General features: G+C 50.7%; 1 protein-coding gene across 1 annotated transcript in view; it reads right to left on the minus strand.

The window, feature by feature from the left end:
* LOC103608105 (probable G-protein coupled receptor 133) overlaps positions 1-14,682 on the minus strand; it is a gene marked incomplete at its 5' end in the record, with an annotated part of 135,304 nt that overhangs the window by 111,094 nt on the left and 9,528 nt on the right. Inside the window, one exon of the mRNA XM_008592547.1 lies at positions 10,456-10,597. Within this exon, the coding sequence (XP_008590769.1) occupies positions 10,456-10,597 (142 nt within the window). The remainder of the gene's footprint in view (positions 1-10,455; positions 10,598-14,682) is intronic.

Genomic DNA, 14,682 nt, shown 5'->3' on the forward strand with positions numbered 1-14,682 from the left:
GATAAATAAACTGCAGTACATTCATATAATGGAATATTATGTAGCAGTGAGTACTATCTGGCTATTACAACCACAAGAACATACACTAGGGATTCTCAGCTGGGAGTCTCCCAGGGGATGTCTGGCCGTGACCACGTCTGTATCTAGTGCTGCCTCCACTGGGGAGGGTGCTGCTGGCATCGGGTGGAGGAGGCCAGGGGTGCTGCTGAGCAGAACTTGTCACTGAAGTTGGCCCCATCTGTCCAGTCTGCTGGCCCACTTCAGTGACAAAAGATCCCCGTGACACTAAAATAGGCACTTTTAGAAAAGAAGGAATTCTGTCATGTCAGGAAGACAGCCAGCCAGCCCTCTGGAGGGCATGGGATGGGCCTGAGACAAGCCATGTGGTGACACTGATGCTTGCCCCAGCCTGTAGCTGCACCAGGCCCTCACGTGCCCCTCTGTCTGCACAGAGTGCAAACCCAGAGCCTGAGGGCCAGAACACAGACTAGTCTCATCAACGTCCTGTTGAGATTTATGCTCTGCAGCCTGAAGGCCAGATTAACTGTCAGGAATCGACATTCTCAGAAGTGGACTGGGCAGAACCATATGGCTGCCGGTCTGCGGGCCTCCATTGGGTTTGCTCGGCAGAGACTGGGGGCGTGCAGGACACCCACCCCTCCTCCCTAGATTTAACCTGGTGCACACTGAGGAACCTCCAAGATGGGCTACAACCCTTGTCCTTCAAGACCCTGGAGAGCCCCCACCCCCTCCTGGACCTCAAGGCCTCAGCGCACAGTGCCACGGTGGAGGAAAACTGCTACAGATTGTGTGCCACGCATCCCTCGACAAAGACGCAGGAGACAAAGACGTGTCCTCTCCTGCCTTCTTCTGAGCTCCCTCTGATCCTCACAGGCCTCCACGGAAAACACTCCCACCAGACAAATCATTTTAACTCTGCGTCCCTCGACAAAGACACAGGAGACAAAGACTCCCTCTGATCCTCACAGGCCTCCACGGAAAACACTCCCACCAGACAAATCATTTTAACTCAAAAAAGCATGCCTCCAAAATGTCCTCAGAAACATAAAAGCAACCTTCAAAAGAAAAACCCCAAAAACCCTAGAGGACACTTGGCTAAGACAAGCTTTAATTACTATCTTTTTTTGGTATGATAAAAATTCCTCTCTGCCTCTCTTCAAGACAAGATTCTTTATTCAAACACTTTCTTTTTCAAAAATAACTACAGTAACCAATCATTAAAACAGGGACTGCATTTTAATCTACCCTTTCTTTTTCTCTGGTTTTCAAACTGGCAGCTTTCTTACTTCACAGAAGACAAAAACGTGGTCTCCTACAGAGCTTCCATCAACAGCATCCAGGCGGGTGGGACCTGCAGTTCAGTTGCAGCCGGGCAGGGGACCGGCTCCCCAGGAGCTCACGTGTGGGGCTCTGGCCCCAGTGAGAGACAACACCCAGGGAGCCCTGCCTGCACCTCCTTAAACAGAGGTGACTTTTGGAACATATTCTTCTTTCCTTAGCTTCTCGAGCCTGGAAGGGTGAATGGTGTCCTTTGTAAGAATGAATATGATAATTATAAATAAAATTTTTTAAAAAATGTGTGTGTGTGTTTCCAAGATGCACACAACACTCCATTGGTCTGCTGCTGGATCTCCAGCCGCACCTGAAACCCTGGGGGCTTTAGGTACCACTAAACACTATCGTCACCCTCCCTTCCGCCAGGACGCAGTGTGTCGATGAGTTAACAACCAGGCTCCCACTCCAGGCTCCCAGTCCTCCCTGCTGGCCTCTCTGTCCCTGAACATCAGTCACCGGCCAGCATAGCCACCTGCACCTATTTCCTGCACTGACTCCTTCCCTGGTTACTCTGTCGTGGGGCAGGAACGTTCTGTCATCTGGGGGTGGTTAATTCCAGGTTTTGCTGCTCCCAAAACTGCTCCTCAGAGCATCTGATGATAACCCTAGTGAGATAATTAGTCTTTAAGATCCATTCTATATTAATCTGTGGCTGACAGCTCATAATGTTGCATCTTTGGGAATGAATTACACTCACACACGCACACATGGATCACAAGGGAGGTGGAGGGAAAGGCACCCAGCTAGCAGCTCTCGTTCTCAGTTATCTCATCCGTGGAGACCGATGGTCATTGTCTTCTCTCTGCTATTTGTCAACACTGCGAGAGTATCAAAGTCAGGTGAGGGGAGGTCTGGGGTTACGGAAGGCGGTGGTCCATTTCCAAGTAGATACAAACTTTCCAGAACATTTAGAATAGAGGCTGTACCTTGCACAGTGGGAAAATGCAGAGCACAAGGTTAGTCACTACAACCAACTGTTTATAATGACAAAATATTGAAAACAACCTAAGTGCCCATAAGCAGGAGAGGGGTTGAATAAACCCACACAGTGGAGTACTGTGCAGCTGTAAAACATGTGGAAGATCTCTGTGAACTGGTTTCGAGGGATTTCTAGGATACACTGTGAAGTGCTAAGAGTCTCTTTGGTACACAGCCCTTCACGGAAGAAAGAAGAGGAAATGTCACCCACAGGGGTAGGGGTTAGTAGTTCTGAAACTACTTTATGTGTGTACTGCATTTAAACAAATAAGTGAAAATATTGAGAATTTTGAGAGACAGGTTTCTAACTTTTGGAGGCAGGAGGACATATGAAAAAAAGTAGGGTGAAGACTGTGGTCTTAGACTGGAAACAGTTATCAGACTGAAATCATGTTTCTTAACACGCACACACAGGTGGAGAGATACAGACACACAAACACAGGTGCATGTTTGTGTGCATGTACATACATGCATTTCCTGGCCCTGCCTGCTGAGGGGATCGATAAGCAGTGACACCCCAGCAGCAATGAGCACACCCAGTACCAAGACCCTGGCTCCTAAACACCATCTCCCAATGAAATGACCAGAGTTCCTTGGCCAAATGGCTGATTCTGTGAGCCTGAAACACCTCTAATGCCAGGAAGTGAGAAAGGACTTAAAAAATGAGGGAGACATGTCACAAGGACACAGGGGCCAAGTGGAAAAAGCTCCTGACAGTCACAGCTGGAATAATGTGAGCAACAGAGTAAGTGAGACAGGACATCATATAACCTATAGAACTGGAATAAAGTACATATCCGTGGGTCACACTGACATAAACAAAGAACCGAATACATAAATAAATACCATTCTTCCTTATAGTAGGATTCTAATTACTAAGTGCAGAAGGAAGGATAGAGGTAGCAATTCACCACCAGGCAAACACTACAGTCATAATTTTTTTCTTTTTTCTTTTTTTTTTTTTTTGTCTTCTTCCGTGTCCGGCAACGGATCGCAACCCTCGGTGTTGCTCCCGCACCTCGCTCAGCCAGTGAGCGGGAACCGGTCCGTATGTGGGATCCGAACCCTCGGGCGGGAGCGCCGCCTCACTTCCCAAGCAGCGCACTATCCAGTGTGCCACCGGGCCGGCCCCTACAGTAATAATTTTTGCAGACAAGCGCCATCTATGGATGCTGAAAATAGAGACGAAGTGAGAAGAGGTGAAGGACAATTGTGCAGGTTCACGTATCTTTCCTGCCACTGTGACAATCATAATGGGCAAAGGGAAAACAGTAACTTTAAAGTGGATAAGCCTGGCAGACACCACCTCAGTCAGGCGTGATCAAAGTCAACGCCGCCAGCAATCATATATCAACATCCTGCACTGCCTGTGGGCTGGGCTGTGTCCCCCAAAGTCACTTGTTGAAGTCCCAACACCTGGAAACTCAGAACATGACTGTATTTGGACAAAGGACCTTTGAGGAGTTAAAGTGAGGTCATGAGGGTGGGCCCTAATCCAACAGGACTGGTGTCTGTGTAAGAAGAGAGCAGGACACAGACACACAGAAGGATGACCATACGAGGACACAGGGAGAAGACACGGTCTGCAGGCCCAGGAGACAGGCCTCGGGAGAAAGCAACCCTGCCACACCCTGATCTCAGACCTGTGGCCTCCAGAACGGTGAGAGCATGAGTGTGGGCTGCGAAGGCAGTCGTGAGCTGACCTGGCCCGAGCAGGCCAACGAGAAAGGGAGTCTCACGTCCGCAGTGTCCTCACCAGTGATGCCCAACCTCCACCCAATCAGGGAAAAGTCAGACAGTCCCAAAGTGAGGGGTGTTCTACAAAGTCATGGGCCGGGACTCTTCAACGGTGTCAAGGTCACAGAAGACAAAGGGAAGCTGAGGAAGCAGCACAGACCGGGGCTGCCTGGGAGATGCAATGACAGACGCCCTGGCATCAGGATCGCTGAGATCCCAGAGCAGGACAGACACGTCTGGGAAAACCGACGTGACCCTCTCTGTCCGCAGACCAGTCAGTGTCCTGGTCCATTTTCTGGTTCTAGTAATCGTTTTCCAAAAGGCTAACATTGGGGGAAGACGGGTGGACGGTATATGAGAATGCTGTACTATTTTCGCAATTTTTCTAAGTTTAAAACCATTTCGGAATTAAAAAATTGAGGTTGTGAATGGCTGACCTTCTGACTGAATTCAACCCACAGATATGTTTGTCTGACAGTGCTGAAGACAAATTTGAATTTGCTGCCAACAAGACAAATCCAAAGATGTAATTTAAAACACAGACTTAGGGCTTCTCATCACTACACCACGAGAGCTAAGTTGCACATTCTGAAACACAGGACGGAAGTCACCCAGTGTGCTGGTCCCCAAGTACTCCCACCTGGAGGCCGGCTGTGGCTGCAGCAGGGCCCAGTCCTAAGGACACCTCCCGCCCTCCATGAGGAGAGCTCCCTGTGGCCCCCATGGACGTCCTGGATCCTCAAGCATCAGCTGCTGCCTCTGGCGCAGGACCCCACGGCTGGGGAACCACATCTCACCACTCGGACATGGCCAGCGTTTCAGGACACTGCGCTTGGCATGCAGTCTTCCCTTTCCTCCTCATGCCTCAGTTTCCCTCTGAGGATGGCCACTGCCCCACTGTGTGTGATCCTGGGGGACCAAATCCCTCCTCTGCCTTCCTCTGGCTCAGGGTGGGCACACAACCCCTGCAGGCCACAGCCCCCATTCCCCCTCCTTCCTGAGGCTCCCTCTTGAGCAGGGGACAGGGGCTCAGAACACAGATGTGGCATTGGCTCACTCTGAGGTGGGGTCCTGGCAGAGCCGGCATGGTCTGACTGCCTGAGCCCCCACACCTCTGAGATGAGTTCCTGGACCCCCCAAACCCTGGGAGTTATGAGGTATCCTCCCAGAAAGCTCCTTCTTAGCTGCAGTTAGCCAAGGCTTGTTTCTGCTCCTGCACAAAAGACCACAAACTGAGCAAGAGCTCAGTTTTGTAACACCACATGAGGTGGGTGTTACAGCCCCATTTTGCAAATGGGGAAACTGAGGCACAGAGAGGCCAAAAACTTGCTCAAGACCACATAGCTAATACTTGTTGAATAATGAATAAGTGATTGTGTGAGCAAATGAGTAAAGACCTGAGGGATAAGTCACACCCTGTGTCTGCCCACGGTAGTTCTGTGACGTAGACGTCTTATTCCCACCTAGACACCATGCCCTAACTCTTAAGAGACCTCACACACACGACTCAGACCTGAGGGATAAGTCACACCCTGTGTCTGCCCACGGTAGTTCTGTGACGTCGACGTCTTATTCCCACCTAGACACCATGCCCTAACTCTTAAGAGACCTCACACACACGACTCCAGTCCCTTCTCTCCAGGTCTGATGGAAGCTAAGCCACCCCAAACCTCTGAACAGAGCCCTGAGGGTCCAGTGGCCAAGTTGGCTGCAGCGGCAGCTCCCCCGAAGCACCCAGGAGGCAAGTGGGCAGTCAGAGTGGGTCAGGGCATTGCTGCGCCTCTGCCAGGCACTGTGCCCTGACCATGGCTATCACAGTTCAGGGGCTACACCCTGCTGGACTTGGTCCTCCTAGGGATGATGTCAGCATGAGCAGAGACCTCTAGGTCTGGCCAGTTCTCGAGTCCTGCTGCTGAACATCTCCCTGAAGCATCCTCATCAGACTCCATCCCTTCCAAACTTCATGACAGGCTCTGGGATTGATAGCCAGGGGAGCTGCAGCAGTTTGATGAGCGAATTTTAGAGAACAGCAATCAAAACTGACAGCATTTAGCTCTCTGAGATACTTATTTTTGGTTTTCTAATTCTCAGAATTTTCAGAGAATCTACTTCTCTCGGGCCTTGCTTCCTTCTGATGAAAAACGTTTCGTTGTCATTGACCTGGGAAAGGTTGCATTTCACTCTTGATTCGAAAGTTAAGATTCTGATTGAATGCCATGAGCAATTTTAACAGAATAAAACACTGCAATTTCTGATCCATCTTCATGTCAGAAACCTCTGCCACATGCAGGAGAGACAGCCAAACCCAGCAGCCACGCCGATGATGTTGCTGGGTGCTGAGTCTGCTGTCTGTCCCAGACCCTCCACTGGATAAGGGCAAGGCCTCCAGCCGGCCACCCCGCTGCCCTGAGCTGTGGAAGGTGTCAGCCCAACTGGCTCCCTGGAGTGGAGGGAGCCATCAGGGGCCCTTAGAGGAGCAGCAGGAACCACCAGCAGAGACCACCAGTGGCTGCAATGGGGCCACAGCTGGGGTCAGCCAGAGGACAGGGTCTGAGTCTGGACCACCTGATAGTCTGGGGAGCAAAGAATGTAAAGAATCGAAACATGGCTGTGGCACTTGCATACTGCACTCCAAGGTGCCCACGCCCTGGCCCAGGCTCAGCCCATCACCACAGTCTGACTCAGAAACTTCCAGAGCAGGTGCCACATGCTGCCTGACCAGTTACTTTCATCTGTCTCGAAAGAAGCTGACTAAGTTCAGTGATAAATGATGGTAGAAATGAGAAGACGGTTCTCTGAGAAAGAAGTTCCATGAGAATGCAAACATCCATCACAACGGAGCTGACTTAGTAGTGCCACTGCTGTTAGAATGCATTTACTGCCATGAAGCAAAGCCCCTCAAACTCAGAGAAGTGGGCTTTTTTTTTTTTTTTAAACTAGTAGTAACTGACCCATGTTGGTTTCCTAAGAAATCAGTGAGTTGTTTTGTCTCTTTGTTTTGTTTTAACACAGGGATATTGTGGCATGGAATAAGCTGACAGAGTCATAACAGAAACCGGCTGGACAGGACACCAATGGCAGGCAGCCGGTAGGGCATAGCCCCTGCTTCCATTGCACTGGCTAACCATCTCTTTGAGAAAACTCTAGAATGAGTCATTCCTCTAAAATGGATCAGGCTGCAGCATTGCAGGGAGAGCACTCCACAGCAGGGACATGGCGGGACTTAATCATGCAGGCACCAGGAGGATGCAAAGGTCAGCCCCGCAATCTAACAATGAGTGCATGACTCTGTTTACTCTGTGGGGGCTGGGCAAGAGAAGGGCTCCATGGATGGGAACATGGGACGGGCCCATTTTGCAGGGGACGGGACTGCATGTGTGGGAGGACAGAGGAATGGGGTCCCTGAGGGCCAAGTGCCTGGAGACGACCCTGCTCATCAGGGGGAGGGGTCATGATCCACAAAATAAAATCCTTTTGCACTTTCAAGTTCTCTGACAAGGATGGGGTGTGTGTGTATATGTGTACTGAGTCTGGGTACCTGCAAGTGTGTGTGTGTACCATGTGTGTGCACACATGTGTGTACGTATGTGTACGTGTGACCTCACTGGGCGTTTGAGCAGGGCTGCTCTTCCTCCCCCTCCACTCCGTCCCTGCCTCTCCAGCAGGGCTTGGTCCCTACCTCTCCTGCTCTTCTGTGTCCCTCAGCCCTGGTCTCCAGGGCGTCTGCTGTGGTTCACGGGCTCCCCCCTTCACAAGGCAACCTCAACCTCAAAACACGCAGAGGTCCCAGAGTCTTTCAAAACAAGCCTTCTCTGCTTTTATATCCTCTTGATTACAGACTTGAAATATCTCAACACAGCATTAAAATATCCTTAGTGTTAGAAGCTCTAAAAACATCTCTGCGGCACGCCGTGGTGCAGCTGAGCCTGCAGAGCTCATCCTAGGTGAGTCAGCGGTGTCCTCACAGTTGGGGCAGAGGGAGAGGAGCCCGTGGCCCGGGTGAGGGTTTTCTCCGTAACAAGAGGAGACACAGACACACAAGCAAACAACACAGTGCTCAGACGAGCCTCTAGACGAGTCCTGTTAACTCAGTGCAGCACTCATCCAGCAAATATGTACTACGGCACGACTCGGTGCCAAAGCTCCACGCAGGCATTGCGGGAATAAATGATTCCAAACCAGAGTCAGGGCAGCCTCTCAAGAAACCCGCAGGCTACTTCAAGAGACTAGGGACTGGCATGAGTACAGCACACAGTGCTCGGCTCGCACTGATAAGTGGCAACAGTGCAGAGGAAGGAGGGGTCCTGCTGGGAAGGTCGGAGAGGGCTGGGAGGAGGACACCATCACTCCCTGCGTGGGACTTCAAAGGACAGCGAGTATTTCCAATTCTGTAGAGCAAAAGGCTCTGTCAGAAAGCTGGATGGGAAGAGTGCATAAGAGATCTGACTATTAGGCCCAGAGCATAAATTTCCTGCAGGGACAGCTGAGTCACTGAAGGGTTCTACACAGGCAAGTAGCATCGCCTGGTCTGTGTTTCTCAAAGATAGATACGGGGACTGGGGGAGAGTGGGGCAGAGAGAACGGGGAACACTCTGTGGCCCAGGCAGGAAGTCATGGAGCCGTGGGCACCAGCGGGACAGGGAAGGGGTAGGTGAGGTCACAGCTCGCCATGTATAGGGTGCAAGGACAAGGAGCACACGATGGCCCCAAGGTCACAGATGGGAGAAGAGCAGTGCCATGGTGAGGAAACAGAGGCACAGGGGGAGCAGGTGTGGGGGAGATATGTCCATCGGGTGTCTGGAGTCACGAAGGCTGGACGCACCAGAGGGTGAGGGAGGCTGCGGGGAAGACGTGGGCTTCGCTTCTGTGCATTGAGAGGAGCAGACATTCACAGGGAGCTAAAGGAACGCGTGCACCCAGAGAAACTGAGGCAGTGCTGCAGAGGAGACAGGCGGCAGGGAGCGGGTGGCCCGGGACAGCAGACATGTGAGTTCTGAAAGCCACAGGGGCAGGGGGCATGGATGGCAACACATGGGAGGTAATGGAGACTGGAAAGAGCCCCTGGACTCAGAGGCCCAGATGTCTCTGGACTTCTGAGAACACTTCTGCAGTTTAAAAACGTTGTTAAGAAAGTGGAGAAAGCGCGAGTCCACTCGAAGCGGCTTGCAGAAGGGGGTGGGGGCGCAAGTTCCGAAGAGCAGAGGGTGGCGAGGGCCTCCTTGGGGTGCGGCTGTGTCTGCCAGGGATGAGAAGGGACCGGGGAGAGGAGGGACTGCACAGGGGTGCATGACAGCGAGGGAGGTGGACGGGAAGGAAAGGTTCTCAAAGAAGAACTAGCCTGAGAAAGGAGGGATGACGAGCAGGCGGATGACGAAGTTAGGTTCAGTGGCACCCATGAGCTAAGAGTCCCAGATTAGGTCACAGCCAGGAAGTGTGGGTGATGGGAGGAGCTGGCTTCTGAGGGAATGAAGAAAAGGCCACAGTGTCATGGGCAGGACAGCAGGGGAGGTTGAGGCAGGAAGCTGCAGCAAAAGGAGCCAGCCCGTCTCCTGACTTAGCGCAGCTCCTGCAGCAGCCCACATGTGGGCTCTTCTGACGTGGAAAGGGAAACAGAGTCAAACGTGCAGGAGCCCAGGGGCACCTGGTGAGGTGTCTGGCACATTGAGGCCTTCTGTTAATGTTGGTGAGGAATGCAACAGGGGAGATAGAATGAAACAGAAAATCCTGCCAGGAAACGCCTGTAGCTTTATTTCAAATGACCAAAAACATATTGAGTTCTTTAATTAATTCCTTTAAAAATCATGACATATGAGGGCTGCACCAACACCGTGTGTCAGGACATGAACCTGATGTGGGAAAAGATGCATGTGTGTAAAGGACATCTGTATCCCCAATGCTTTGTCATCCATATCCACTGATGAAGACCAATTAAATGTGAGAGGATTTTGATCACGACACACCAGGACAGATAGCTCACCGCTCAAAACCTGCAGCATAAAAACGGTTTCTGCGAAGCTCTCAAGTGTTTCTCTCAGACACAGAGAAGTTCCTCATCATTTTATACAATGTGGCTGAGAAAAGCCATCTTATCCCCCTCCTCCAAAAAGGACATTTATTACCCATCAGGAGAAATGCCCTGAGAGCTGCCCCTGTGTCTGAGGGAGCTGCCTTGGTCTTGAGGCCCTTCACCCCTGAGTGCCACCCACAGCTTCCCGCTGCAGGTCAAAACAAAGTGACAAGAACAGGGACTCCAGGCACAGGAAATACCAATTTTAGCCAGCACCGACACCATCTAAGATTCTTTACAAAATCACAGACAACCAAATATTCCTCAGTGCAAAACTGTATCCAAGAACAGACACGGATGAATCCGCTTTAACTCACCAATTTGTGCCTGAGGTGGACGGTGACGAGAGGAAAGCCCGACAGGTTCTGGGCGAGGGTCGGTGGCGGGGAGACCTCCAGGGAAATCAGGGAGCTGGTGGCGAACAGCAGGCAGTCTTTGTAACTTGCTGCCTCAGTGATCCTTGGAAAGAAATGGAAACGCATGACAAAATGGAAAGTAAAGGGGAGGGGCACACAGCTAGGGCTTGGGCTGGGAATCTAATGTTGAACCGGGAATTTTTGAGGCCGAAATCTATTTTGGATGGAAGTTTGATTTCCATCGTCCAGTACCTGCTGCTCTCTAAAGCTTGAGGCCAGCACCTGTAGATGAATTCTCTTATTCAGTATTTAATTCTGTCACTTGAATTCTATCCTTCAATACCTGCTCTCCTTAAAATTCCTTGTCAGCACCAAGAGCCGAGATGGGACCCTTGACCTCAGAGAGTGTATAAGAAGAGATGGCCCATGGAGTGGAGAGGAACACAAACAGTCAAAACAATGGGGTTTGAATTTTGGTGATTTCACTCAGTCAGCTGTGCGACCTTGGGCAGGTCACTTACACTGTCTGAACATTAACTTCTCTAATTATAAAATGGCATGGTAAATAATGGTGTGGTGGACATCTGTTATTTTGCCACCAGCGTTCATTCACTTTTTTCGTGACAATGACCTCAGTCTCCCTGCAGGTGACCACCCCCTACCCCACTTGCAGCCCACACACTTGGAGGTGACTCTGTCCTTGGCTCAGGAGTAAACCCTGGTCTCCAGGCCTGAAGCAGTCAGTGACTGCACTCCTCAGGCCATGGTGACTTTTCAGGGATGACACACAATCCAGTAAAATCCAAGGAGATGCAACAAAGTTCAGGTGGAAAAGGCTGGGTCAAGGATTCTCACTTCTCCCTGCTGAACATCAGCCCTATGTCCACTTGTGAGGGGAGGGACTGGCAGAGAAGGGAGCCCACCCAAGGAAGAGCTGAGATGGAGTCTAGTGATATCAGCTGGATGCTGGATCAAGCTGCTCCTGAAGCAGCCACCTGGGGAGCTTTCAGCTTACATGACCCAATAAATTTCCCTTTTGCATAAACCTGTGTAAGCTGGGTTTTCTGTCACTGACAATCCAATCAAAAGAAGCCCAACTGCTATCTGTCGGTGGTACTTGTCTCACAGAGTTATGAGGTTGAGATGACATTCACGGCCAGGACTAGGGTGAGGCAAGTAAGGCCTCTGGGTGCAAGATTTAAGGAGGTCTGGTGAGTGCGGCAACTGGATGACCCCAAGGGTGAGCGTCACTTTCATTTTGTGTCCTTGGTGCCTGGTGCCGGTTTGCCTGACCCTCATCCCATCCCTGCTCAGCCCACAATAGGCAATCACACTGCGTGAATTTGAATTTCTGACAGCCACATGGGAAGACCTGAGATGCTGGGTCGCCATCTTTTCCCTCCCTCAACTGTTTTCTTCTAGTGACTGGATGTGAGGACCAAGTTCATGGCCCTGCCGGGGATGGAGTGTGTGGCCCACGTGGGACGCCCCCTACCCCCACCTCCGCACAAAGTCTCCTCCCACAAGTCACTGAAAAAGAGCAGGCCTCTGAGAAGCATGCAGAATTATTCCTGGAGTTGTGAACATGAAACATTTACAGAGATAGCACCGTGCAGAATTATTGCTCTGTTCCTGCAGAAGCTGTGGCCTACAGAACATCACCAGCGCATGGTGTCTGGGGTGACATGCAGCATCAATTTGTCCTGCCTGAGAATAAAAGCGAATCTGATCACTCTGTCTGACTACTCTCCACGTGAAAATGCCATTGACCTGAGCCACAGATCCAGACGACACACGTGGAATAAGACACACAATTTAAAATAAATAAATACATACATAAACTGATAAGAAAGCTCATCCTAGGTCCATGTTTCTCAACGATTTCTTTCTTTGNCTTTGCTGGGAGACTGTCCAGAGTGTCACCCGTCCCCACAGTCACCAAGCCCCCACAGACAGCAAGCCGCAAAGGGAAGTGAAACCCACCAAGAAAGGAAGACATCCACTGGTAATGAACTCTTTGCAGAGCTAATTCCCACTAGAGCACAGCTCTCTACTCACAGAGTCTGACCTCAGCCTCTGTCAAAGTGCTGGCTCCTCACTGACTACCAGGAATGAGTTCTCGACAATGCACTGGAAATATGGCACAAAGGGACCTTGCATCTTGTGACCAACGAGCGTGACCGATTAGTGTGACCAATGAGCGTGACCAATGAGCGTAACTGTGTAGTGACTAAGTGCTCACGCAAGTGAGACAAGTACAGGGTGGTGTTGGCACCCATCAGCACTGACACGCTCTGACCAGGTTCTGCTTGGGCCAGGATCCCCACATTCGCACTATGAAACAATCAAACCTATAGAAAATCTATCGGGAAAAAAAAAATAATAATAATTTTAAAAAAAAGAAAATCTATCGGAAAATAGTACTACCAACATTTGTAGTCTTCACTTGCACTCCCAGACCTCCCATTTCACCAAGTGTGCTTTATCTGGCACAATCATACTCTCCACACATNCTGAGCCACAGATCCAGACGACACACGTGGCATAAGACACACAATTTAAAATAAATAAATACATAAACTGATAAGAAAGCTCATCCTAGGTCCATGTTTCTCAACGATTTCTTTCTTTGTGGCTCCTCTGAAGAGCTATTTTAGTTATTTTTGTCCTAATCACCTCCCCTGCCCCCATGAAATTTCAGAACTGCAGAGATACAGGACATTTGTTAAAGGACTATAGCCCTGTGCAGAGCCACCGATCAATGTAACAGCTCAGACTTTTTGCCCCACAAAACAATATTTGCCCTTTGAGAATTTCTGCCACTGTGAGTGTGTGGGGTCCAGCTACTGCAACGGAGTTCAGATTGGCTTGAGATTACTGGGGACAAGATTAGAGCCAGAGACAGGTTTGCCTCAAAACGATCCATGTGGCAGGTGGAGGGTGGGGGTGCAGACTGGTGGGCCGGTCATCATTGAAGCTGATGATGGCCATCTCGCTGTTCTCCCTGTTTGTACACGTTTGTAATTTTTCACAATAAAACAGATTTTTTTTTTNGCGGGAGCACCGCCGCACTTCCCAAGCGGCGCACTGTAGCAGTGTGCCACCAGGCCGGCCCAATAAAACAGATTTTTAAATGACCTTATTCAATCTCTCTTTGGTATCTCAAATTTTAATAAGGGTTACTTCATTTTCACAGATCTGATCTAGGATTTTTTTATTGATTTTTTATCTGGAAGTAGTCATGCTTGGAGACTGGATCATCAGTCACTGAGGACTTGTCTGTGAGGGGGTCAGGGTCCTCTTCTGGACAGGCAGGCAGAGAAGGCGAGGAAAGGGGAGCCCCAGCCAGGGGCTCTTCCCTTTGCTGATCAATCCCCATCTCCCCCACCCCCACCCCTGCTGCATCAGCAAGGCCCCAAGCTCTCCAGTTTTCCATGTGCTCAGCCAATGGGGAGCAGCAGTAGAAGGTAAGAGACCATCAGAGAGGACGGCAAGGCCAGGAGCTCACTGTCCCTCAGCCCACTTGGAGGCTCATCCCTGTCCAGTGCCCGCCCCCCATACCCTCCATCTCTGCCCTCTGCCCCGACAGCCCTGGGGGCAGCAGCACACCCCTTTCCCTGGTAACTGGCCTGTGAAATGACTGTACTGTGCCTTAGATCCTCCACACCCCTACATTTTTGCAAATAGTCCCTTTATCAAACTTCCCCCAAATTACACATCTGGCCCCTACAATGCCTAACTGATATCAGCTCTGCAGCCTTCACACACACCAGCACATTTGAGCCAGGGCCTCTCTCTGGTCATCTCTGCCGTCAATCAGCAAAGAGGGAATTTAAGACGATGTGACCCTACCAGGTGCATCTGGAGATTCTGAGCCCTCCTGGCCTTTGGAGGAAATCAGCCCTGGCACCCAATAAGCAGTGGCCAGCACACATGGAGCAATGCAAGGGCTTTGCTGGGAGACTGTCCAGAGTGTCACCCGTCCCCACAGTCACCAAGCCCCCACAGACAACAAGCCGCAAAGGGAAGTGAAACCCACCAAGAAAGGAAGACATCCACTGGTAATGAACTCTTTGCAGAGCTAATTCCCACTAGAGCACAGCTCTCTACTCACAGAGTCTGACCTCAGCCTCTGTCAAAGTGCTGGCTCCTCACTGACTACCAGGAATGAGTTCTCGACAATGCACT

The sequence above is a fragment of the Galeopterus variegatus genome, unplaced genomic scaffold (genome assembly GCF_000696425.1).
Source record: "Galeopterus variegatus unplaced genomic scaffold, G_variegatus-3.0.2 Scaffold8017, whole genome shotgun sequence".
In the NCBI taxonomy this organism is placed as follows: domain Eukaryota; kingdom Metazoa; phylum Chordata; class Mammalia; order Dermoptera; family Cynocephalidae; genus Galeopterus; species Galeopterus variegatus.